Source organism: Azolla caroliniana, unplaced genomic scaffold (assembly GCF_043228905.1).
Source record: "Azolla caroliniana isolate FFs.n. ecotype wild unplaced genomic scaffold, voAzoCaro1.0.p SCAF_2, whole genome shotgun sequence".
Classification (NCBI taxonomy): domain Eukaryota; kingdom Viridiplantae; phylum Streptophyta; class Polypodiopsida; order Salviniales; family Salviniaceae; genus Azolla; species Azolla caroliniana.
In genome coordinates, this window is record NW_028230437.1 from 24,446,447 (window position 1) to 24,469,033 (window position 22,587).

At 35.8% G+C, this 22,587-nt stretch overlaps 3 protein-coding genes across 6 annotated transcripts; 1 reads left to right on the forward strand and 2 right to left on the reverse strand.

Moving 5' to 3' along the window:
• Positions 1-700: 700 nt before the first annotated feature.
• Positions 701-5,468, forward strand: LOC147867731 (ATP citrate lyase (ACL) family protein). The gene is made up of 13 exons (XM_087315525.1): positions 701-830; positions 1,048-1,151; positions 1,944-2,054; positions 2,629-2,740; positions 3,183-3,247; positions 3,366-3,443; positions 3,807-3,881; positions 3,957-4,109; positions 4,188-4,322; positions 4,442-4,606; positions 4,693-4,815; positions 4,898-4,969; positions 5,058-5,468. Exons 2-13 carry the CDS (start codon positions 1,050-1,052, stop codon positions 5,133-5,135), a joined length of 1,269 nt encoding a protein of 422 aa, XP_087171651.1. The 5' UTR covers positions 701-830; positions 1,048-1,049; the 3' UTR covers positions 5,136-5,468.
• Positions 5,469-6,251: 783 nt separating this feature from the next.
• LOC147867732 (glucose-6-phosphate 1-dehydrogenase 2, chloroplastic-like) lies at positions 6,252-11,650 on the reverse strand. Of its 2 annotated transcripts, XM_087315527.1 has the most exons (11): positions 11,248-11,650; positions 9,797-10,038; positions 9,265-9,359; positions 9,063-9,177; positions 8,757-8,962; positions 8,537-8,686; positions 8,206-8,326; positions 7,829-8,058; positions 7,054-7,254; positions 6,546-6,840; positions 6,252-6,508 (listed from the first exon to the last, which is right to left on the reverse strand). In XM_087315527.1, exons 1-10 carry the CDS (start codon positions 11,501-11,503, stop codon positions 6,585-6,587), a joined length of 1,872 nt encoding a protein of 623 aa, XP_087171653.1. In that variant the 5' UTR covers positions 11,504-11,650; the 3' UTR covers positions 6,252-6,508; positions 6,546-6,584. The 2 variants fall into 2 exon arrangements, with proteins under 2 accessions (XP_087171653.1, XP_087171652.1); XM_087315526.1 differs by having other exon boundaries at positions 6,252-6,840.
• Positions 11,651-13,644: 1,994 nt separating this feature from the next.
• LOC147867733 (uncharacterized) lies at positions 13,645-21,730 on the reverse strand. Of its 3 annotated transcripts, XM_087315528.1 has the most exons (19): positions 21,592-21,730; positions 21,112-21,219; positions 20,348-20,420; positions 20,026-20,134; positions 19,444-19,520; positions 18,797-18,859; positions 18,669-18,726; positions 18,526-18,592; positions 18,019-18,103; positions 17,827-17,916; positions 17,359-17,439; positions 16,966-17,097; positions 16,830-16,880; positions 16,225-16,368; positions 15,619-15,768; positions 15,082-15,207; positions 14,698-14,760; positions 14,406-14,618; positions 13,645-14,036 (listed from the first exon to the last, which is right to left on the reverse strand). In XM_087315528.1, exons 1-19 carry the CDS (start codon positions 21,672-21,674, stop codon positions 13,854-13,856), a joined length of 1,956 nt encoding a protein of 651 aa, XP_087171654.1. In that variant the 5' UTR covers positions 21,675-21,730; the 3' UTR covers positions 13,645-13,853. The 3 variants fall into 3 exon arrangements, with proteins under 3 accessions (XP_087171654.1, XP_087171655.1, XP_087171656.1); XM_087315529.1 differs by lacking the exon at positions 21,112-21,219; XM_087315530.1 differs by lacking the exon at positions 13,645-14,036 and having other exon boundaries at positions 14,475-14,635.
• Positions 21,731-22,587: the final 857 nt, after the last annotated feature.

Sequence of the window (22,587 nt, forward strand, 5' to 3'; positions counted from 1 at the left end):
ATGGGGAAACCGTAACATCCATACATGTCATAGCCTATCCCATTGTCTGCCATCTGAACCACTGCTTCCATGCAACTTACCTCACACATGCATCGTGATGTGAGACAAGGCGTCGGGGCACAAAGTGATGAGAGTACTCGAATATGCAAACGAGTTTGTGAGTATCACACTTTGAATACAAATGCTCTCTCTCTCTCTCTCTCTCTCTCTCTCTCTATCTTTGATCACATTCGACTATGATTTTCCACACGTCTTCGACCAAACCCCAAAGCCTTGCACGAATTTTCTCATAAGAGTCACAATGTGCACTCTCTCAATTGCAACAATCGTTGGTAAAGTTCCTTCTTGAGCATCAAGAGCCGTGGCTCACTTTGACATGTATTACGTGAAATTGAGTATTTCCGGTCTCACAGGTCATATGATGTTCTACCGTTTTCTTTGACCCAATGGGGGGGTGCATTGTGAGGATACAAGAGAAAGACAAACATGCTAATGGAGTGAGTGAGAGTTGTTTTTATCACACAAATTGGTCATAAACAAACAAACCCTACACAACTTGAACCGAAGAAGAAGAAGAAACAAAGAAGAAGAAGAAGAAGAAGAAGAAGAAGAAAAAAGGTCATTGATCCAACATCTATCTCCCTAAACAAAAAATTACTGTTTCTGCACCTCTTCTTCTTCTTCTTCTTCTTCTTCTCCAAGTCTCGATCGAGAGAGAGGTTTTTCTCTGCATTTCTTCTTGTTCTTCTACTCTTTTGCTTGAAGTCTCGATCGGGACTTTCTCTTTTCTTCCGTCTCCGTCTGTCTGTCCCTGCTGCGAGCTCGTCCAGGTTTGTCTGTCTCGTCTCTTCGCATCTCTGATGCTTATCCTTGTTTTTCTTTTGCCCCTGCCTTTCCCCGTTACTGCATTTCTGATGTCGATTTTCCTTTTTTTAAATTTATTACGCCTAACCTAATTTTGCTTATATCTTCGCCTTTCGGATTCTTTATCTAATTATCTGTTACTTCGTTTCTGATCTCATTTTTTGGTTGTTTCCATTTCTGCAGAAATGGCGATCAGAGCTGCTCGCCGTACAGCTTCCCTCTTGCGATCGTCTCTTTTCTCGTCGCAGCATCAGCAAGTTCGTCACCTCAACATCCATGAATATCAGGTCTGTTCTTTTCTCTTTTTAGATCTCAAAGGTTACCGCAGCATTTCATTGTCTAGAAGAAGCAAAGCAGATGAGCAAAAACGTGTTACCTTCTGTGATTTTCCCATGAACAAGGAAATATATTATGAGAAAAACGCTACATTTTCGAGTTTTCTTTTTCCCTTCTTCTTTTTTCTTTCTCAAGTGAAAGAGCTTCCTTTTCAAAGAAGAAGAAAAAATTAGATCAGGAAAGAATGCTTTTTGATCTGAAGAGTATGATTTTCATTCTCAAAAAATGAAGATCAAAGGAAGATGATAACATGTTTCAATCTCAAGAAAAGTTATTCCTTTCTAAAAAAGCAAACAGATCGGAGAAGAATACTTTTTGATGTCAAGCATATGCTTTTCCTTTCCATAAGAAGCGAAAAAGACGAGCAAAGAAATGTTACCACATTAAGCGTACGGTTTTTCAGTAAGAATCAAGAAAGGAGCTTAAATGCGATCCTATTGTAGAAAAGAAGACTACCATATTTTTGAGTTTTTAGGGTTTCAATGACAAGGGAGTGGCTTTCCATTTCAAGGAAGACGGGAAAAGATGAGAAAAAGCATGTTATCGTTTCAACTCGATTTTTAAGAGGTGAAAAGAAATGCAAGAAAGAAAATGAGAGGAAGAAACCTACTATCTATTAGGGTTTTTTAGCTTTGTTGATATTGATAATGGTTTTTATTTTCCCTTCCAAATATGAGTGAAGAATGCTACCTTTGTACAAACTTTTGTAAGGATCAAGTCAAAATATAATCTTCCTTTTGCAGGGTGCTAAACTGATGAGTCAATATGGAGTGAATGTGCCTAAAGGTGTTGCCATATCTTCTCTCACAGAGATCAATGATGCACTGAAGCAAAACTTTCCCACTGATGAGGAGGTATGTATGGGATTAAAATGCATCTTGCTAACATTGTACTTGATACTTGCGTGCATATATGTATGCCAATTATAAGGGTATCCTGATATCATAGTTTTTATTGTATGAAAACACTTTCTATGCTTCAAAAAATTTCCTATTTGTTCCGGCTGCGTATATCGTGAATATGCTAAACTAAGTGAGTCGTCATGGTTATCATATAATAACAAAGAGTAAACTTATTAGATGTTCAATTCTTGCTTGATTCTTCATCTGATATGTATGTTGGCCTAGTATTAAATAAAATTGTTATCTATCTATGTTTTGTGTGCTGTATTCTTTTTAAATTTTATCTAATGAAATGTGAGAAGCAGTGAACTTGTAAGTGCTAAGTTGAATTCATGTGCGGGGAATGCAAGGAATGTACATAATGAGCTAGATGGCTTATTTTATGCAATTTATATTATCCTTTTTACATATAGGAAGTTGTGGGTTTTAAAAGCTAGCACATGTATTGGTTCATATACAGCAAATGCAGTCACCAAAAGCTGACAGCTCTTTGCATTTTATTTTTGTTGTGGACTGTTGTTTGCAGCTGGTTGTGAAAAGTCAAATATTGGCTGGGGGTCGAGGTTTAGGAACTTTCAAAAGTGGATTCAAAGGTGGAGTACATGTCGCCAAGAGGAATGAAGTGGAACAAGTTGCAGGTTTGTGTATATTGTCATTTCAATTTTTTCAATTTAAAACGTGAATTGGAAAATGTAATGCAGATGGGCCTACAAATGGGATAGACCAATACTTGGACAGGCTTATAGCTGTACTCTATTTCAAATAAATTCCAGCTACTTTCCTATACAATGTTTTGATTGAATACAGAAGTCCTGCATTAAAGAGAATACCAAACTTCAAGATTATCCTATTTATCGTGTTATTTACCCTACAATTGTAAAGTTAAGATCCTGAATCATAAGTTCAGGTCCTACATGGAAACTTCCTGGAAAATCACATGACATGTTGCTGATTGGATAGGGTCTAGGTGGTTTACTGGTTGAACTGTCCTTTACCGTTGACATTGAAGATGTGAGAAATATGAGAGCATGACTTCTATGTACACAATTAAAACTGATTATATATTAATTTTCTATGTAGGCAGCATGCTAGGTGGAATCCTTGTAACTAAACAGTCTGGTCCTGCTGGTAAACCCGTAAATGAGGTAGACTATATGTTTGTTTTCTGAGTGAAAAACCTAAACACACAATTATGAAGTTAGTAAACTGAAGTGGATCTCTTAGAACTGTTTCTCTGTCTATTAATTTCTCTTTTTGGTGTAGGTATATGTATGTGAAAAGCTCTCTCTCGTAAATGAGATGTACTTTGCTATAGCTCTTGATCGTGCCAGTGCTGGACCAGTAAGTATCCTTTCCATATATACCCCATAAAATTTAGATGCAAACGTAGACTATGCATATAAATTTATTTTGCTTTTAATATCTGTTCCTAGCCATGAGTATGTAAGCCCATAACATGGTTAGGTATAACAGAATTAATCAGGATAGTGAATGGGTATAGGACACTGAATAATGGGTCTCCTATAATTGTGAAGTTTCATCTGTGTATATAGAGCTGAAACAAATGTTAGCCATGGATAATAGTCTTAATGAGTTGTGGTTCCAGACGTCAGTATTGTGCCTAGATTTATTGAGTTTCTTTTGCTCATTAAAAGACCTGAATACTGCTTGATAAAATTTAGGTCTGATTATTGGCTACTTTAGGTCATTATTGCATGCAGTAAGGGTGGAACCAGTATTGAGGACCTTGCAGAGAAGTATCCAGATATGATCATAAAGGTTTGAACTCTTACAGTCTCTGTATTATGATATCATCTAAACTTGTCTGACTGTGAAATCTCTGGAAGGGATCAGGTCCCTGTGGATATATGGACAGGTATAACTGATACTGAAGCTGCAAAAGTGGTTGATGGTCTAAATCTGCAAGTCTCAGAGAAGGCAGCAGCTATTGAACAGATTAAAAATCTTTACAAATTGTTCAGTGAAAAGGATTGCACTCTACTGGAAGTGAGTATATTTTTTGGGATTTACTGAATCTTAAATGGCTTCACCTAATGTCCTAACACTTTGTTTTGTCATCTGTAGATCAATCCATTAGCAGAGACCTCAGATGGAAAACTGGTTGCAGCAGATGCAAAACTCAATTTTGATGACAATGCAGCATTCCGACAACAAGATGTATTTGCGTTGCGTGACACTTCACAAGAAGATCCCAGAGAGGTATTTTAGGGAGAAACTCCAAAATATCTGAGTTTTTCTTTGTTTCCCCAAATGGCCACAATTATTGTTTGACATGTGATTTCCATCAATAAACTCATTATATTTGAAATTATATGTAGGTTGCAGCAGCCGAAGCAGACTTGAATTACATTGGTCTAGATGGAGAGATTGGGTGTATGGTTAATGGTGCTGGCTTGGCAATGGCCACAATGGACATTATAAAGTTGCATGGAGGCACACCGGCTAACTTCCTTGATGTCGGAGGCAATGCATCAGAAGGCCAGGTTTCATAGCAGTGCCATCTTTTTCTCAACTTTAATCAAACCCTTGTATAATATGTACATCATTCTATTTTCTTGTATTCCTGAAGGTTGTTGAAGCATTCAAAATCCTGACTTCAGACTCTAGGGTGAAGGCAATTCTTGTCAATATCTTTGGTGGCATAATGAAATGTGATGTTATTGCGAGTGGCATTGTTAATGCAGCGAAGCAGGTGTAACTGACATCATGATTCTTTGCGAATTGGAAAATTAATTGGATTATAGCTACCTCTTAACCTTTGATTATTGGATTAGGTCTCTCTTGAAGTACCTTTGATTGTTCGATTGGAAGGCACAAATGTTGATATGGGGAAGAGCATACTCAAGGTAATTTTTTGTATGCAGAGTTTACACCGAGCTTCTGCTGTTTTCCCTAATGATGCTGATCATGTTTTCTTGTTTGAGATATTGTCAGGAAAGTGGAATGACGATAATTGCAGCTGAGGATCTTGATGATGCAGCCCGGAAAGCTGTAGAGTCTATTAAGGTGTAAAGCGTCTAAACAACTATTTTGGCAGCTTTATCTGCAATTCTCAAACGCTTTCATAAAATTTTGTGCCCAATCTATACATTTGTATTACATGGCCATCTGTAGCTCAAAGGCATTGGAGCTCAGAAAATTATGTTGTGATGATTGAGCAGTCTGTCCTTCCTAAAAACGAAAATAATTACGTTAAAAGGGTTTAGGATCTGAAAATCCACAACAAAGCCTTTCATTATACTTCAATGTTTTATTCTGACAGTCAAGCAGTGATGATTTTGACAAATAATGTGGCCCCCAAAGATATACTTATTACCAATATTTTGATAAAGCATTTTGGGCTTATATTTTTTGTTGAGTCACAGGAACCTATCACTGTATTTCCTAGGCCCATGTTTTTGATGTTTTGATCATGTTCATGAAAATCTTTTTTGGATCTTTGTGCAAATTATAAACAAGAATCTTATTTAGTTTATTGATTTTTTAGTCTATTGATGATATAGTAAAGGAGTTTTCATGTTTATGTCTCCTTTGGTTTTGATGTTCATTGTTACATCCTTGCATTCATTCAATTCGAATTTCAAAGTATGATTGAAAATTTGAAAACTTCAGCCTGTCGTCTATAAAATGATATATTGCAGGAAACTGGGCTTATAAACGTGAATTTTGATTGGGAGAGATGTAACATTCAACTAGAAGGGGGCAGTATAGAGCTTTTATAGACGACAGGCTGAAGTACATGTATCTCTTCTAGTTTTTGAGACTACTGTCATACATGTACGCAGTTATAAGAAACATACATGTAGGAAATATACAGCGTAATAAGAAACCCATTAAAGCAAATTATGTATAAGTTCTTGAATGTAAGTTATATAAGTGAAAAGCATGACTAATTATATAATTGAGTTGTATATAATTGAAGAGCATGACTAATCATTAAAGTTGGTAAATGTACCATATACTCACTCTCTCTATGGTGCCATTATGCTTAGTTTCTAGTGCACATACTGAACAATGATTGTTATTATGAAACTTTTAAAACTTTAACAAGGATAAAGATACTTTTGCTAAATGTTCAAAACTAAAACAAGAAAATATTCACCTAGAACAGGAAAGACATTCAAAGTATGGACAAAACTTTACTAACAATTAATGATTTGTTTTGATACATTACTCTCAAGGCACCTTATTGTTGAACAATCCACAATGAATTGAGAACCTCCATTCAATGAAATCATAGATAGATTTGAGTTTCTAGCACTATCTATGAAGACATTGTCACTAAGTAAAATTTCGCTTTAAGGGGTATGAAATAAATAAGCTATATCTTCCTTTCAGGTTTTGAGGAGTTGTCAGCTGTTGGGAAAAATACCCTCCACTCCTGGCTATTGTAATAATTCACACTGCCAAATTGTCTAGTACAATGGGGCTAACCATTTACCTTCAGCACACAACTCTAGCTTAGGCTTTCACTTCGACATTCATATCTCCCCATTGTACATTGTATTTTGCAGCCAAATAATATGCTCCAGCAGGTCCACGGCTCCTGTATGGATAGAGTTCAGGAGCCACCTTTCTCATTTCAAGCTCTTTGAGTAAAGGCGTAAAGATAGCCCATGCAGCATCAAGCTCATCGCTACGAATAAAAAGTCGCCTTTCACCTTCAATGGCATCTAATAATAAGCGCTCATACGCATCTGGTATCTCTCGTGAGTACCTGCATCGATTGTGAAACGAAATCTCAAGATACCAGGACCGAAATTGTTGGGTATTCACCCCTAAGTCTTGAACATTAGTAGAGTACCCTTAAGTTTTCAAACAACACAGGTAATCATTTAAAGTTTGAAAGATTAGGGTAATTCGTAATTGTTGGAGTATTTTCGTGTCTTTCCATTACTGTTTTAGGTTGAAGATAATGAAAAGTGCCAACCTGTCAGCATAATGCAAGTTGAGGTTACTTCGATCCAATCTCATGCCGAGTCCCGGTATCTTGTTATTAATCTTCAGATAGATAGCTTCATCTGGCTGGATTCGTATCACAAGTTCATTAGTAGCTTGATCCATGTCCGTTCCAAAGCTTCTTTTATATAGATTCCCTGGTACGTGGCGGAATTGAACCCTAATCTCCATCCTAAGAACATAAAGAAGAGAATGATGCTACAAGATAGGTTTACCTAATTTCTCCATTATTGGATTACCTTATGAATTATAGGCTTAGAGGTGTAGTGTGATTCTCAGTCATTTGTTATATGAACTTACGTCTACTGCAAACCACTATCATTTAATTATCTGGCTCTTCTATCACCATTAATATATGCACCTCACCCGAGGGCTCATGCTCACACAATTATTGTCCATAATCTATATGAGCATCCCAGAATCTAGATGAATTAAATTCTCTAGTCAACGCAAGTATGTATCATCAACAATATATTAGATTACACTATAATCCTGTAAGCTTGCTTAAATATCCTAATATACTAATAGGTTTACCCTAATTGGTTTTAGCATTTGATGCTCATTATGGAGACATGACTTGTTTATATGTCAAATGGAAGTAACATTTGCAGGCCCAGCAATATTTCTTTACATACACCATGGATAGATTGAAACGTATTGAGAACCTTGAAGTTTATGCTAGTCCATGGTACTATGGGAACAGGACCCGGACTTTAAAATGACAATTGAAGATGAGAATCTCGTACCTTCGACTGTGTAAAGCTTTTCCAGCTTTCAGAAGGAAAGGTACACCATCCCATCGGGCATTATCAATGAACAAAGCTGCAGCAGCAAAGGTGGGTGTGATGCTGTTTGAAGGAACGGTTTTATCATCTGTGTACCCTGGGTACTTCACTCCACCCCTTACATGACTTTTGTACTGTCCAACCACAACATCATCCAAGTTCAAAGTCCTCATCGATCGAAGTACTTTTACCTGAAATAAAACAACTTACCATGAACCAAAAATGTAAAGCAAAATTTAGAGAATTAAGGTGACAAAAGATAAGGAAGCTTTTCAATGATGAAAACCTACAAACAATGTCTGAAAAGCAAGAAAATAAATAAATAAAGTATTTGTTACCTTCTCATTCCTCATATCCTCTGCATCTAAACTCACAGGAGGCTCCATTGCAAAGAGAGCCACCAACTGCAGTAAGTGGTTCTGCATGATATCCCGTATAATACCATAGTTATCAAAATAACTGTAAGATGAAAAAAATCACCCATTAATAACAATGCAACCATCACACGATATAGCCATGCATCATATTTTGTTGCTTATGCAAGGTTGTGATCTTTAATGATATATTATTGTGTATGCATGCAAGTCAATAATTCTATGAGGTTGCGTATGCAAGGGTGCCGCTAATGATATGGTGCTGCAAATTCAAGGGTTGAATTTGTATAATTACCCTCCACGGCCCTCAGTTCCAAAGTCTTCAGAAAATAGAAATTGAACATTTCTTATGTATTGCCGGGACCATAACGGTTCAAACACAAGGTTGGAGAATCTTAAAATCGACAGGTTTTCAACGAGTTCCTTTCCCAAATAATGGTCTATCCTGCAAATACATGATCTTTTAGATGCAATAACTCACATTTATCAGAATCCATTAAGTTAAAGATATGAACCTATAAATCTGTTCTTCTGCAAAAAATTGTTTGAGGCCTCTTGTCAGCTCGGCAGAGGATTCTGAGTCTCTTCCAAACGGCTTTTCTACAATAACGCGAGTCCAACCTTGGGTTGAGTATGAAGCACCGCTGGCACATCTTGCAACATCAATAAATATATTGGGTGGGATTGACAGATAGAATAACCTATTGGCAATCCTGCTTCCCTGTATGAATTTCCAAATAAAATGATGCTATGATAGATATAACCCATTAATATATATTTTAGATTGAATGACATCCTGACAAACATTGCTACAACATTACCTCATGAGCCTTTAACTCTGTGTCTAGTTTCCTAAAATCTTCTACGGAGTCGTACTGTCCTGTTTGATAGAAACAACGCATCAGAAATTTCTCCATTTTATCGTCACAGTTTTCCCTGGAATGAATTAAATCTCCAAAAAATGAATTCACCATTTTTTTCTGAAAAGATCACAAGAAGTATAAAAAGAGAAGAGGGAAATACTGCTGATCAATCCTGCAATTTAGTGTTTCGCTAATTGTCTCGCGAAGATCTGCATCTGTCATCTTGCTTCGAGCATATCCAAAAATTGTGAAATGCTGAAACCCAGATTAATTGCCATTATATCAGACTTATGTGCTTATCACTCAGGCCAACACAGAAATAGTAGGCAATACTTGTTAAACTAATGTTAGAAATAAAGTAAACTAATGTTTAATGAAAGAAATAAGCAGAACGAAATGAAATATTCAAAATGGTTGCTTGCCCAGACACATCCGTAAACCCTAGGTCTAGCATCCGAAACATGGGCATTTGTGTTTTCCACCGGGAGGCTTATTTTGATTACTATTATTAACTCCTAATCAAGTTATGTGTGAGCAGATAACATACAAGTAATACAGAAAGGGTAACTAAACCATACCTATCCAGAGTAAAATGCAAGGATAAAGCCACCCAAAGGAAAATCACCTATCTCTCACTGTAATAATTAAATATTCTAAAACAATGGCATTCAATAAATCAACATGTTTGTCACCTTTGGGAGGCAGCCTTCATAGTACAGAGCAAATAATGCAGGGAAGATTTTCTTCTTGGCGAGATCACCAGATGCACCAACAACAGTGATGCTCACTGTGGATTCACCTTCATTATCAGAAATGGGGAGAATTCCCTCTAATGAGACATCTTCTGTTTGATATAATGTGCCATTGGTTTCTACTACATCTTTGCTCCTTATTGGAGAAGATAATAAATCCATTGTTTCCTTCGTGGCAATACCTGTGTTAAATAAACATCCCAAAACTGAAACACCCTTTAAGAGTGTCAAAAGATAATAAGTTTGCATAAGGAAAGTTAAAACAAGCGTACAGGAAATCATGGCACTATAGCCAGGATAGTATTTCAGTGCATAGAGGCTGTATGTACACTAGACATTGGAATGTAGAACTAGAAACTGCAATAAAGGAAGCCAGACAAGTATAAGTTAGAAACCTAAAGGTTGAATCGCCTGAAGAAAAAGAATTACAACAAGATTTGGAAGCATAACCAAGAAAAAGCACTGTAGCTGTGAAAATTCTAACCATGCAAACAAGTAACAAAAACCTAAACTGAAAAAGATTTGAGTTCATAAAGCGAATAAAGGCAATGTGGCTGGGGATATTTACTCATGAAATGAGCAAGTCAGATTTGGTAATTAAACTTAAAGATTAAGACTCCCTAAAAAAGAACTATACCCCAAACAAAAAGGACCTAGCCTAAACCCTAATATGATTAACGTGAATAAAGGCATTGAAATGCAATATTTAACGCATACAATGGCAACTCAGAGATGAAAAATAAACCTAATAACTTGATCACTCAAAAGAACACTAGACCCTAAATCAAATTTAGCTGCATAAAGATAATGATGGCACCGCCACCACGGATTTTATATTTTAATGCACACAATGTCCAATTCAGCTATGAATTTAGCCTCCATACCTGAATTGTTCATTGCATGCATTAAAAGGATTGAATCACTATGGAACTCATCATTTAAAACATAAAAATATTGAAGTTTCCAGGAAGATTGAAGAACATCTTCAATTCCTTCCAAACCATTTAAAATCAGAATATTGAATCTTCCAGAAAAAAGAAAATAACCTTAAACCTAAATATTGAACCACCCAAAACATAAGAACAAAACTCTAAATCCATGAGAAACAGCCGCTAAGAAAACGAACTACACAAGAGATTGAATCGCCCAAAACAAAAACTAAATACCAAACCTAAATATCGAATGGACAAAAACAAGAACGAAATTGATTAAACCCTAAATCCAAATATTGAATCACCCAACAAAGGAACCAAATCCTAAATCCTAGTTGAAAAGTGCAAACTAAAGTTTTGGAAAATAGCAAAAGGGCCAATTAAACCCTCGAACATGCATGGAACATGCAAATTAAGAATGTGGGAAGAAAAGAGACAGGGGGGGTCTTGAATAAACACCTTGGGATGATGCAGAAACTGATGACGGAGATGAAAATGGAGATGGAGATGAATGTAAACCCACACGGGAAGACAAAGAAAGATTCATCAAAGATCTCCATGGGAGCTTGGAATTACTACTGCTCAATGTTTTGAGTGCATGATAAGAAGATCGCTTCTTCTTCTTGTGGGAGACCAAAGGAAGCTGAATATGTTGTTGTCTATAAGAAGAGGCTTCTTTAAGTAAACTTCCACAACTCTGCAGAAACGCCTCCATTGAGAAGAGATGAAGAGCCTCTCTGTCTGTCTATCAATTGGACTCAAAACCTTGTTTCCGTATGGTTAGTTTTTGCACTTGTATTGTGTTTTAGGAAGAAGAAGAAGAAGAAGAAGAAGAAGAAAGAAAGAAATGGAGTTGTTTGAAAGAAGCTATAACATTTACATATGTACATATGTATATGTATGTGTATGTATACACAACATGCTTTGGTGAGAAAGGAGCAAAAAGCTCCTTTTTGTTTTGTTTTTTTGGTTATAAAGTTGTCACAGGAAATGAGTCTTCCCAATTTGATTGAAATTTGTTCTTGCACCTCTCTCACACTCCTTTTCTTAGTAAACTCGAATCCTCGACTCGAGAACTCTCGGCTCACCTCTCCTTCATCTCTCAGGTCTGCGATGCCTCCAGTTTCAAAAATAATAATCGGTCCTCAACCACACGTAGTACTAACAAGTGTATCGAGTACAGGGTGGGTTCAAGATCGTTCCAAATTTGATTTGCCACGAAGCACTGAAGCTTCCAATTATATTTGGAAACCCCTTTGTTTTGTAAACACGAAGTTCTTATTGTTTTGTGGTTGGTCATTTAGCATGAAGTGACTTATGTATGTCCCTCATTCATGGTTACCCCCGGAGACATAATTTCATGTTGGTTGAGTGCAAAATCATTGGCCACAACAAAAAAAAGGTGTGATGGGTTTTATTTTGTTTACATGGAGTAATGGTGCATGAAACGTAGTGTAATGGGTGGTCTACATAACTCCTTGTTTTCGTATAGCAAAAAATCACAGCAAAAGTGAGGTTGACAAACATCCTATCCATGTTGTAACCACTAATCTTAACTAGACGCATCTAATTAATTTCAAAAAACTCATTTGACTACTTTGGTAGAAAACTAATACATATGAAGATTTCTAAAAGGTGGTTCGATTATGTGCTAAATAGAGATAACGTATACTTGTAAAGCAAAACTTAACTAATTTCTTCCTTAAACTTTAATTGCCAAATGAGTGATGACAGTTTGCTCATTCAACGATGGCCTTTTTTTTTCAAAATCTCGAAAATTCATGAAAGATTGTGGACACTTTGTCAATCGATTTCTTTCTAGTATTAAATTGAATGAGTAGAAAACGGAGCAAAACTGTTGGCTTCCGTAAACAAGCCTATCCATGGTGTGTTTAAGCAGATGGGGTATATCAATTGGGTCATATAGGCATACAACCAAAACTTTCTAAGAAGAGGTATTGACAAGCCATCACAACCACATAACAAGATGTTATATATGCATACATATGGGGCCAAAGGCCAAAGGAGAACCCCTTTTCCCTCCTCATGTAGTTCTTTGGACTTCAACAAATGAAGGAAAGAGCCGTAGCACTTTTATTCACCCCTAGCCACAAGCCATCCCCATGTTTTGCCTCATACATGAACTCATTCCTCCAAAGCCCCTATGGAAAAGAGGAATTAGTAAAAGAGCTTGATTTTCAACTTGCTCGAGGCTAGATCAATTCGTTTTGGGTAAAGTGGAAACAACACTAAAGATTCAACCTCATTGCAGCAATACCTAGAGTCTATTGCCAATGCATGTATGTGTGAAAATCTCAGGTTTCAAAGGAATGCTCTGTTCTCTCATACGGTTCTCACTAAGGATATATGCATGTAGTTGCTCTGCAGAAATCAAGTGAAAAAGGAGAGTAGAAGAAATAGTAGGAAATAGTTGAACATCACTAATCATCACAGATTGATATTGACCTTATTACATGCAAGGTAATTGATTGTTGGTAGTGAAGGAGTCATACAAACAAGCAAATTTAACAAGCACAAATTTGCTTTCCCTACTATGTGTCCACAACTCTATATAGTTTCTTAATGACAGAAAAAGAATATAATGCTTTGGTAATTCAACAATATCTTCAAACAATGGCGGATCTGGATCCAGGCATTTCTGGACCTTTTATAAAATGCAACGTTGACATTTTGAAGTGCTTCCATAAATAAGAACTCAGGACTTTCATAATTAAGAATATTACTTTGCTCACACCTTCAGTTTTGTGTCTAGTATTATGAATTTGTTTGCTACACATTTTTTTAACTTCCTAAAGGAGGCGTTAACAAAGATACACCTGTAGTACTTTGTATGCATTTAGAGAAACTAAAATGAATTTGAGCTGCCATTACAGATGTGTTCATGCATCAATACATGATGAGCTAGACTCATCCTATACCTTGTCTGACAATCTGATTAAATAACTTCTGTATCATATGCCAAAAAAAATGTTTGTGACAAGTCACATGCCCATCATTCGTAACAATTTGATCTAAGACACAAATGCAGTTAACATCTTGTAAAGTTATTCTCGGCAGTTCAGAAAAAACCTCTTGAGTAATCGTGCCTCATAAGAAATTGTTACCCTTCCATTATCTCCTTCTGGACCGTTGATTTCATAGTCATCATTTGTTGTATATAATTTTTTCGAGTTTATATCAACAATGTCCAAGAATTCATCCATATCTACATATGTTGAGTCCCTCAGCTGTAGGACAAATTTGAGCCAGCATCTCTAGTATTAGAAAATATATCATTCATTGATTGATTAACACAATAGTATCCATTCCTGTTTCGGATATTTGCCACAAAACCTCAAGATTTTAAACATTTTGTAAGAATACCCACCTCTTTAAGAACGTTTTCAGAACTGTGTGAGGGTGGGGTCTTCAAATAAGTTTTCAGAACCCATGGTTATTCAGGAAAGCAAACAAAATGTTAGGGGAAGGGTACATTTAGAAGTTTGTTCCCAGTTGATTTTTATAGTGATCATCTTGCAAAGAATTTGAATCATTTTATTGTTCTTGGCAAGAAAATACACCATAGTTAGTAACATTGTAAGTTCTTCATTTTTTACCGTGATCATCTGCTTTGCAAGGTTGTCTGCGAGAGCTAGGAAGCATCTTTTCGTATAGAACCAAGTTTCAGAATCCAGCTTCTTATTGATTGGGTCTAAACTCTTAATGATTCGGCTTATCCCAAACTCGAAATTTTGCTTTGTACAATATAATGTTCCAATAACTAGGTTCACAATGCAAAGATGAAGAAACTGCCCTTCCTTTTCCTCGTCCTACATCATACCGCTTCCTTTCCATTAGCATTTCAAAATCAGAAATTTACCTAAAAAACAGTTTAACTAAACAAACAACCTCATATTGTGCCCTTTCCTCTTCTTTCTCAATCTTTTGCATTAGATCTTCTGCCTCGTTATTCTATGAAAAAGATGAGCTTTTTTTATCAGTAGGATGTGTACAAAAAACATTACGATATTATTCGGCAGTGTTATAAAAACATTAAATGGCTTTTCCCACCAAATTCATAATATTTCATAAAATTATCAGAAATTCTCCTTATGTTTTCAAAATGTTTTGTAAGTCTCAACATAGCCAATATTTCAGGCAAGTTTTTACTAACCCATGCAAGTTTTTATTCTAAACCCTTAACTTGTAAAAACCATGTTTTAATTAAACATTGTCTATACTTTCTATTCCTCAAGATTTTACTTAAAAAAGACACGTGAATAGTATTAATACCCGGTTTGTCATTATGTAGGAGACACATAGATTTGCAAGAACAATAGCTGGTGCAGCCAGAATGTTGTCTCCAGATTTCTTCACTATGGGTTCATAGTACTGAATTGCTTCCTGGTACCTATTATCCTGCACCATAATCACTGTATTGTTATAGAAACTTTTAACTACTTTTATTATTATAAAAACAGGTGTTTATTTTGTTCTATTTTACTTAATTGTTGCATCTCTGTGATATAGGTTTTTCTAATGGCTCTATTTACAATGTAGCAAGAGGAGCATTCATCACATTATCCTTAGCATGTAGTGTCTTTGTTAGAAGAGACATCCAGAAAGATGTCGCCTTGATTAGAGCATCTAGAAAATCGGAATCTTGCAATATTTTCTCCCTAAGATGCTATTGGATGGACGACAAAAGAATGGCATAATCTTATGGTAAAAATCTCAAAGACTTAACAGATCCTAGTAGATAAGAGGATGCAGGTTTCTTCAAGTGTCATGTTTTGTTATATACAAAATTAAATCGCATTTAATTTTCACCTGCATGAAGAAATTATGAGCGACATTCAGCCTCCAAACAGAATGTTCGGAACAAAAATCAGATGATTGTTGAAAAATGCGATCAACTTGCATGTAGTTGCCTTTATCCCAGAAGATCTTTGCCATTGCCATGATGACAGGTATATAATTCTGTGAAGATCAAATTAACTATCAGCAAGACTGAAAAAAACTCTGAAATACCCCTGAGATTTTCTTTATTTCTCCAAATGCGCCTGAGACTTCAGTACTTCCCAACACTTTTGGTTAATCCCCCAGAAAAGAAGAAAGGGGATGAGTTGACCATATATTTGCTGAAATATCACATGTAACTGAGAAAAACGGTGTGAAATGACCATATTATTGCTCAAATAGCACATATAATGGCTCTTCTTGGCGTTATTCAAGGGCATCTGTGAGACTGGAATAAAAAAACTTGGAGCATTTAGGAAAATGCAGAAAAACTCTGGGTATTTCTAAGTTTTGCCCTTGAGACTACCAGTTGACAATTTGATGATGCAGCAGAAACATCTTTATCAAAAGTCGAACAAAATTACAGGCCTTGTTTAACCTACTGAAATGTGAATTTTATACCAAACTATAGCTTACTTCAAGCAATCTCTCATAATCCAAAAGACACTTTCTATGGGCATTGTGATTTCCCGATATATGTGTATCTTGCATTTGCTTGATAAGACGCCTCATCGCTTCTCCATACCGTACAGCCAATTCACTCAATTTTTGATAAGATTCCTATAGACATAACATAAAAATCACCTTAAATCATTTGTAAATCGGAATAGAAAAAGAACTTGTTAATTCAAGCCACATCAAGTTTCTTTCTGCAATAAATATTGTATGCACACCATTTTTTAAAGAATTTACCATTTTATACATTAGATTGAAACATTTGTAATAATCCAGGGAAAATTCTCATCCAACTAAAATTTTGGCCATATTTCCAGATCCATTCCAATCTTCTTTAGAGACATCATATAATCTACCTCTTGAAGATACGCACATGATAACAGCCAAACTTCTCCAAGAAATGTTCAAAATTTTTGTTTCTTGGGTATTGCCAACCCAAAGCAGGTGGTCTACAAAGTTTTGGAATTTAATGATATAGAACACATACATGTGCATGTACTCCACAAAGTTAATTTACTCGGCATTACAGGATTAAGTTATTCAGTATCTCAAAAAATTAGACATACCACAACAGAAGTCCGAGTAAGAATGATGGCATCCAAAAACTCTTTCAAATCCTGTTTTCGAGCATTCAGTCAGGTTATGTTGGATGAACAATATAAATAATGAAAATAAAGAAAATGGTCTATAATGAGCACAAACCTGAGATATAACCTTGGACGTCAAATCTGGGTTTTCTTCCATTAAAAGAGCAGCAAGATCAGTCAATTGGCCTGATGGCTTGCAGTACAAAAGCAATAAATTCCTAAATGTTTCGGGTGGGAATGGTGGATTCTGCATGATACTGTTATCAATCAAGATATATCCATCTGAGGAGATACAATAAAGAGATCATCTGCATTGTATGATATATCCTTATCAATTATGCATGACCATTCCATGTGAGTGAATATAATGTGTCTTTTTATGATGAGACAAATCAAATGTAGATTTTAATAAAAATTAATTCCGTGTCACAGGTCATTTTGACCTTTACAAGACATCAATAAATCTTTACTTCATTCTTTCTCTATTTCTAAGACCAAGAAATGTCACCTGTAAAAGAAAATTCAGTTTACGGAATCCAGCAGCAGGATCCACATCCATGTAAAATAATGCTTGATTGTGTAGTGTCACCTGTTTAGTCATTGGAAGATATACTAAAAGATCTTGATCAATACAACCCTTTGAACTGGAAAAGGAAAAATATTCAAGCACTGAAATGTAAAAATTTAACTGTCAAATATAGGCCCACTGAAAGCTGGTTTGTAGAAATAAAAGGAATGACTGCAGGTAATTTGATAATATCCTTTATAAAGAGATTACAGCATGCTGATGCAGCTTAAAACAGCGCTATTAAGTCATGAATGTGAGTACATGAGGAAATTGTTGTCCAATTTGCAGCCAATGAGCTATCTCTCTTCCTGGAAGTCCTTAATCTTTTTCACTCACCATTTTCTGATTCTTGCATTATATATATCCAGAATGTTCTACAGATGTTTGAAGTTTGGGGTGAAGTATTACAGAGTCAAGTTCTTCTTCAGTCCGCGGTGGCATATCATTTATAGTGACTTTTGCAGCATCAATGTTTCCAGTAGCATATTCAATTGCTGCCTGCATAAACAATTTGCATGAGAAATTAAAATGCCTTCAGTAACTTACACACGGAATAGTTCAGCTCAAGTATTAATATAGAATAAGATATACTACAGAGACCTTTAGGTTGAAGGCATCCACAAGTTTTGACGATTTGAGAGTGTGACTATTTCCCACACTACAAAGCTCCATACCTTCCACATGACTATAAGGTACAAAAGGCACATGAAAAACTTACATTTGTGATTTTAAAGGAAAAAAGTTCAAAATACCCCCTAGCTTACCCAAATGCCCCTGGTCATATCCCCCTAGCTCCATACCTTCCACATGACGTTGAAGTACAAAACACGCATTAAGACTTATACTTGCTATTTTATAGGGAAAAAGTTTAAAATACTCCCTCCATTTCCTTATCCAAATGCACCTGAGAAGGAGACGGTGAATCCATGTAATTGCCATAGTTTAGCCAAAGGGGATGAATCGATTATATAATTTCTCAAAATAATATATATGGTCTCTTGAGAGGGCTTCAGCAAGGGCATTTGGGAAATATTGAAAACTCAGGTATTTCCAACTTTTTCCCTATTTTAAATGTCACAAACTATAGTTATATCAATTAAACCATACCTTCCTATGCTCAGTTCTGGATACTCTTGTAAGCCGTTCTCGATCATCTCTGACAAAATCTTCAAAGCTGCCCAAATGTTTGAATTCGTCTGAAAATGTGTCATGCGAATATCATTAAATGACATAAAATAATAAATGTTTACCTTCAACATAGCGCTTTAGTTGATAGAAGCAAAGCGCTCTATTGTAGGCCAAATCAGGCTGCAAACGCACAAGTCATCAGCACTTGAATACACTCTTATATCCTTGTAGAAGTAACATTAAGAAATACCTGAAATTCCATAGCACCTGATGCATCTTCAAACTTCTCAAGTGCTTCCTCATAGGCTTCCTCCTGCATAACCAAACAAAAATGAATTCTGAGGTTACAACATTCGCTTCAGTAGGAAAGAGATGGTTAACAAAATGTGTTTTCTGCACTTGCAATGCTTCACGGATGACTGTGTAAGTCGAGTTTCCAGAGAAGATGAGCACAAAAGAAGATGTGGCATCATGTTATCGATTCTAGCAGGATATTCTAGAGGGTTCCTATTATTGGTCATGGCGCACTTATATTTGATTCTGTACGTTGGAATTTCAGATTCTGTGAAAAGTGCAATTTAAAGTAGTGCGCTGAATATTGCATAAATCAAAATTTATTCTAATATGTATGAAGCTACATTAAGCAGATCCCTCGACATCATCTTCAATGTTATTCAAACCAATTCTTGAATGTTGCAAAAAACACCACGCACTTCAGATCATGTAAAAAACCTTTACTGCAGTCTGCTATTATAGATTCATCAAGATCATCTTCAATGTTCTTGAATCGATTTGTGAATGTTGAAATGTACAAAAGATTAACTTTTTTAAAACAAGTTGCGATTAGCATGTAAACATTAAAATATGAATGAAATCCGAAGAGAATATATGTTTGACCTTATATAAACAGCATCCCAAGTTTACTACAGCATCAAAGTTCTCTTGCGAACTGTTCTCCCATATCTGTCTGCTTCCTTAATGTACCAAAATACAAATATTGAAGAGATCATAATTCCACTCAGATATATGTTTGAGATCACTTAACAATATAGCACAATCTTGAAATACAGACGAGATCATCTGAAAACATTGTAAGACACTGCAAAAATATGTACGAGATAATTTGAAGATATTTCAGAATAATGCAGGAATATGTGGGAGATCATTTGATGACACAATTGCGTACAGCAAAAATATGTATACATAATTTGATGGCATAATAGCATAATGATATCAAAGAATTGCATCATAATAGTAATGATATTGTTGAATTTCATACCTATTGTATTTTGACAGAATTATAGCATAAGGCAGAAACATGCAAAACATAATTTAAAGAGATTATAACATAACAATATTATTGATGATACCTATTGGATTTAAATGCATTTTAGAATAATGATATCATAGAATATCATACATATTAGATTTGAAGAGATTTTATAGCATTGTGATGTCATGATTCATAGAATAGCAAACCTATTGTATCATCTTGCTCGAATTTAATGCAAGCTTTCAAATTCTCTACTCTTTCTAGATTACCATCAATTGCATGGCATGCTTTTTCTGCTGCATCTAACATGGACGCCTGAACAAATTATATGAAGTAAGAAACATGCTTTTCAGATTTTCATTTACAGGCTAGTTCTTTGACATGACTGTACTACAAATTATAAGACTATAATGACCACCTTTTCATATTTTCATTTATCTGTTGCTTCATCATGTTAAACAATGTATCCTGAGAGATTATCCATGTACAATGTAAGTTAAAACAAGAAAACTTTACAACAAAATATACCTTATATAAAGACTGGGCATGGTAAATTTGGTATTTCTGCTCCAGTGGATGTAATCGAACAAGCTTTTGGTACCTGAACCTCAAAAAATGGAATGAAGAATAAATGTCAGATCTCAGATCAGAATAAGAAAAAGAATGAAAGTAAAAGATGGAAGGTAAGAAAGGTTTTAAAACGTAGCATGTATCATTTCTGCACATAAAAATGCGAAATGCAAGTACAGAACGGAAAGAATGAAGCAAAAAAGCAAAAAAAAGTAGCATGTTCACAGAAGATTAATCAGAAATGAAAGTAGAAATGGAAAAGAAAGAATGGCACGTAAAGCACTCATATTTCCAGATTAGATTAATCAAAAATAGGAAAAAAAGTGGATTTTGAAGCAGAAAAAGTAGAAACAGGCACAAGAATTTGAAACAAGGGACGTCAAGTCAAAAGGTAGAATATAGCATATATTACAAAATGCTAATCAGAAAGAAAAGAAAGACATGGAATTTGTAAATCAAACGAACGAATTTAGAAATATAGTAAGATTTATCAAAAAAGCAAAGTGAAATTTTGAAACAAAGTCAAGAATGCATGTAGCACAAGCATCAGACAAATCAATTTGACATGACATTGATCAGAATCAAATGAAAAACAATGTAAGCATCAAAAAACTGATTTGAAAATCAGAGTAACGATTTGAAACAAAGAAAGCATAAAACAAATCACCTGAATTCTGTACTAAGAGTGATCAGGAAAAAAAAGGACAATGTATAAATCTTACACTGAAGCAGAAGCATCGTAGTTTCCAAGATAGTAATGGCAGTAAGCAAGGAGAGAGAGAGTAGCCTGACTGTCAGGAAATGAGACCATGACCTGGTCTTCGAGAAACCTGTAGATATCAAAGAAAGATGAAGAAGAAATAAGAAATTAAGGAAGCAGAATAAAGAATTACCTCATGGAAGGCAAGGATGATCTGAATATGAATAAAACGGGGAGAAATATATATATAGATATAGATATAGATATATATATTAACGGAGCGAGAGAGAGAGAGAGAGAGAGAGAGAAAGGTCCGAAGAAACGGAGAATGGAGAAATGAAAGAGGAAGAAAAGTGGATAGAGAGGGTGAGAGAATGAAGAAAGGAGAGAGGATGAGAAGAGAAAGACGAAGAAACAGTAGAGGTAAATAGAGGTTGACGAGAGAGAAAACGAAGAAACGAGAGAGACTGTGTGTGTGTATGTGAGAGAGAGAGAGACTTACTTGATAGCTTGGCTATGGTGAGAATCTCGGATGAATCCATAGAGCAGACCTGTAATGCTCCCTCCACCCTGTAGCTTCGCCATGGCGACCGACTCACAGCAATGAGAGAGAAGAATCGAATGAGAGAGAGAGAGAGAAAGAAAGAAACAAAGAAACAAAGAAAGATATATATTAACGTCTTCTAAGAGGCCGAAAATGGCCTATACGTACATATAATACCAAACAAGAGATTTCATCTTAAAGTGTTGTCTCGTCGTTCAGAGGAAAAAGAAATGAATAGAGAAACCGAGAGAGTGAGAGAAAGAAAGAAAGAAAGATAAATTAACGTCTTTTAAGAGGCCAAAATGGCCTATAAGACCGAATAAGAGAGAGAAAGAAAGTCACCAAGTTTTGGCAGAAACTCTGGAAACAACAACACGTGAGGCGATTTATCACGTTCCAATGGCTATTAATACATAAGTGCCTACCGGTGGGAGCATGGCAACGTGGGAACCTTAGCTCTCCTAATTGTGTAGAGTGCCCACATGCAGTAGAATCAATACGACATGCTTTGTGGGACTGCCCAACGTCCCATTGAATATGGTCGTGGATTGGCCACTTGTTGCAATTATGTCAGGTTCAAGGCTCAATCAAGTGGGGAAATATATGTTGGCTATCATGGCAGACCGCAATTGGCAGATACGAGCATCAGGATGAGGGGATGACTTTGGTGATAAAAGCACAAGAGGTCTTTTTCTCCTCTAATGGCAATGTCCACTCCACTCCTCTTAATGACAAATATCAAGAGATGTTGGAATTGGTCAGCCCAATAACTCTTTGGATTCTATGGAAACAACGATGTAGGTGAGTCTTCTCCAACCAAACCGCACATCCAACAAGGTTACTGCAAGAGATATGGAGTGAAATTGGAGCCACTCTAAAGAGCCAATATGATGGCCTCAAGGACGGCTCTGAGGGAGTTGAAAGACAACGAATAGTCTTCATCCAACAATGGTC

Coding starts and splice junctions, on each gene's coding strand:
- LOC147867731 (XM_087315525.1), top strand. CDS start 1,050: ATGGCGATCAGAGCTGCTCGCCGTACAGCTTCCCTCTTGCGATCGTCT. Junction 2,055..2,628: donor ACTTTCCCACTGATGAGGAG/GTATGTATGGGA, acceptor TGTTGTTTGCAG/CTGGTTGTGAAAAGTCAAAT. Junction 4,323..4,441: donor CACAAGAAGATCCCAGAGAG/GTATTTTAGGGA, acceptor AATTATATGTAG/GTTGCAGCAGCCGAAGCAGA.
- LOC147867732 (XM_087315527.1), bottom strand. CDS start 11,503: ATGGAGGCGTTTCTGCAGAGTTGTGGAAGTTTACTTAAAGAAGCCTCT. Junction 10,039..11,247: donor AGTTTCTGCATCATCCCAAG/GTGTTTATTCAA, acceptor TATTTAACACAG/GTATTGCCACGAAGGAAACA. Junction 7,255..7,828: donor AAAGCTTTACACAGTCGAAG/GTACGAGATTCT, acceptor TTATGTTCTTAG/GATGGAGATTAGGGTTCAAT.
- LOC147867733 (XM_087315528.1), bottom strand. CDS start 21,674: ATGGCGAAGCTACAGGGTGGAGGGAGCATTACAGGTCTGCTCTATGGA. Junction 20,421..21,111: donor TACGATGCTTCTGCTTCAGT/GTAAGATTTATA, acceptor TTTGAGGTTCAG/GTACCAAAAGCTTGTTCGAT. Junction 15,769..16,224: donor ATTATGAGAGATTGCTTGAA/GTAAGCTATAGT, acceptor TGATCTTCACAG/AATTATATACCTGTCATCAT.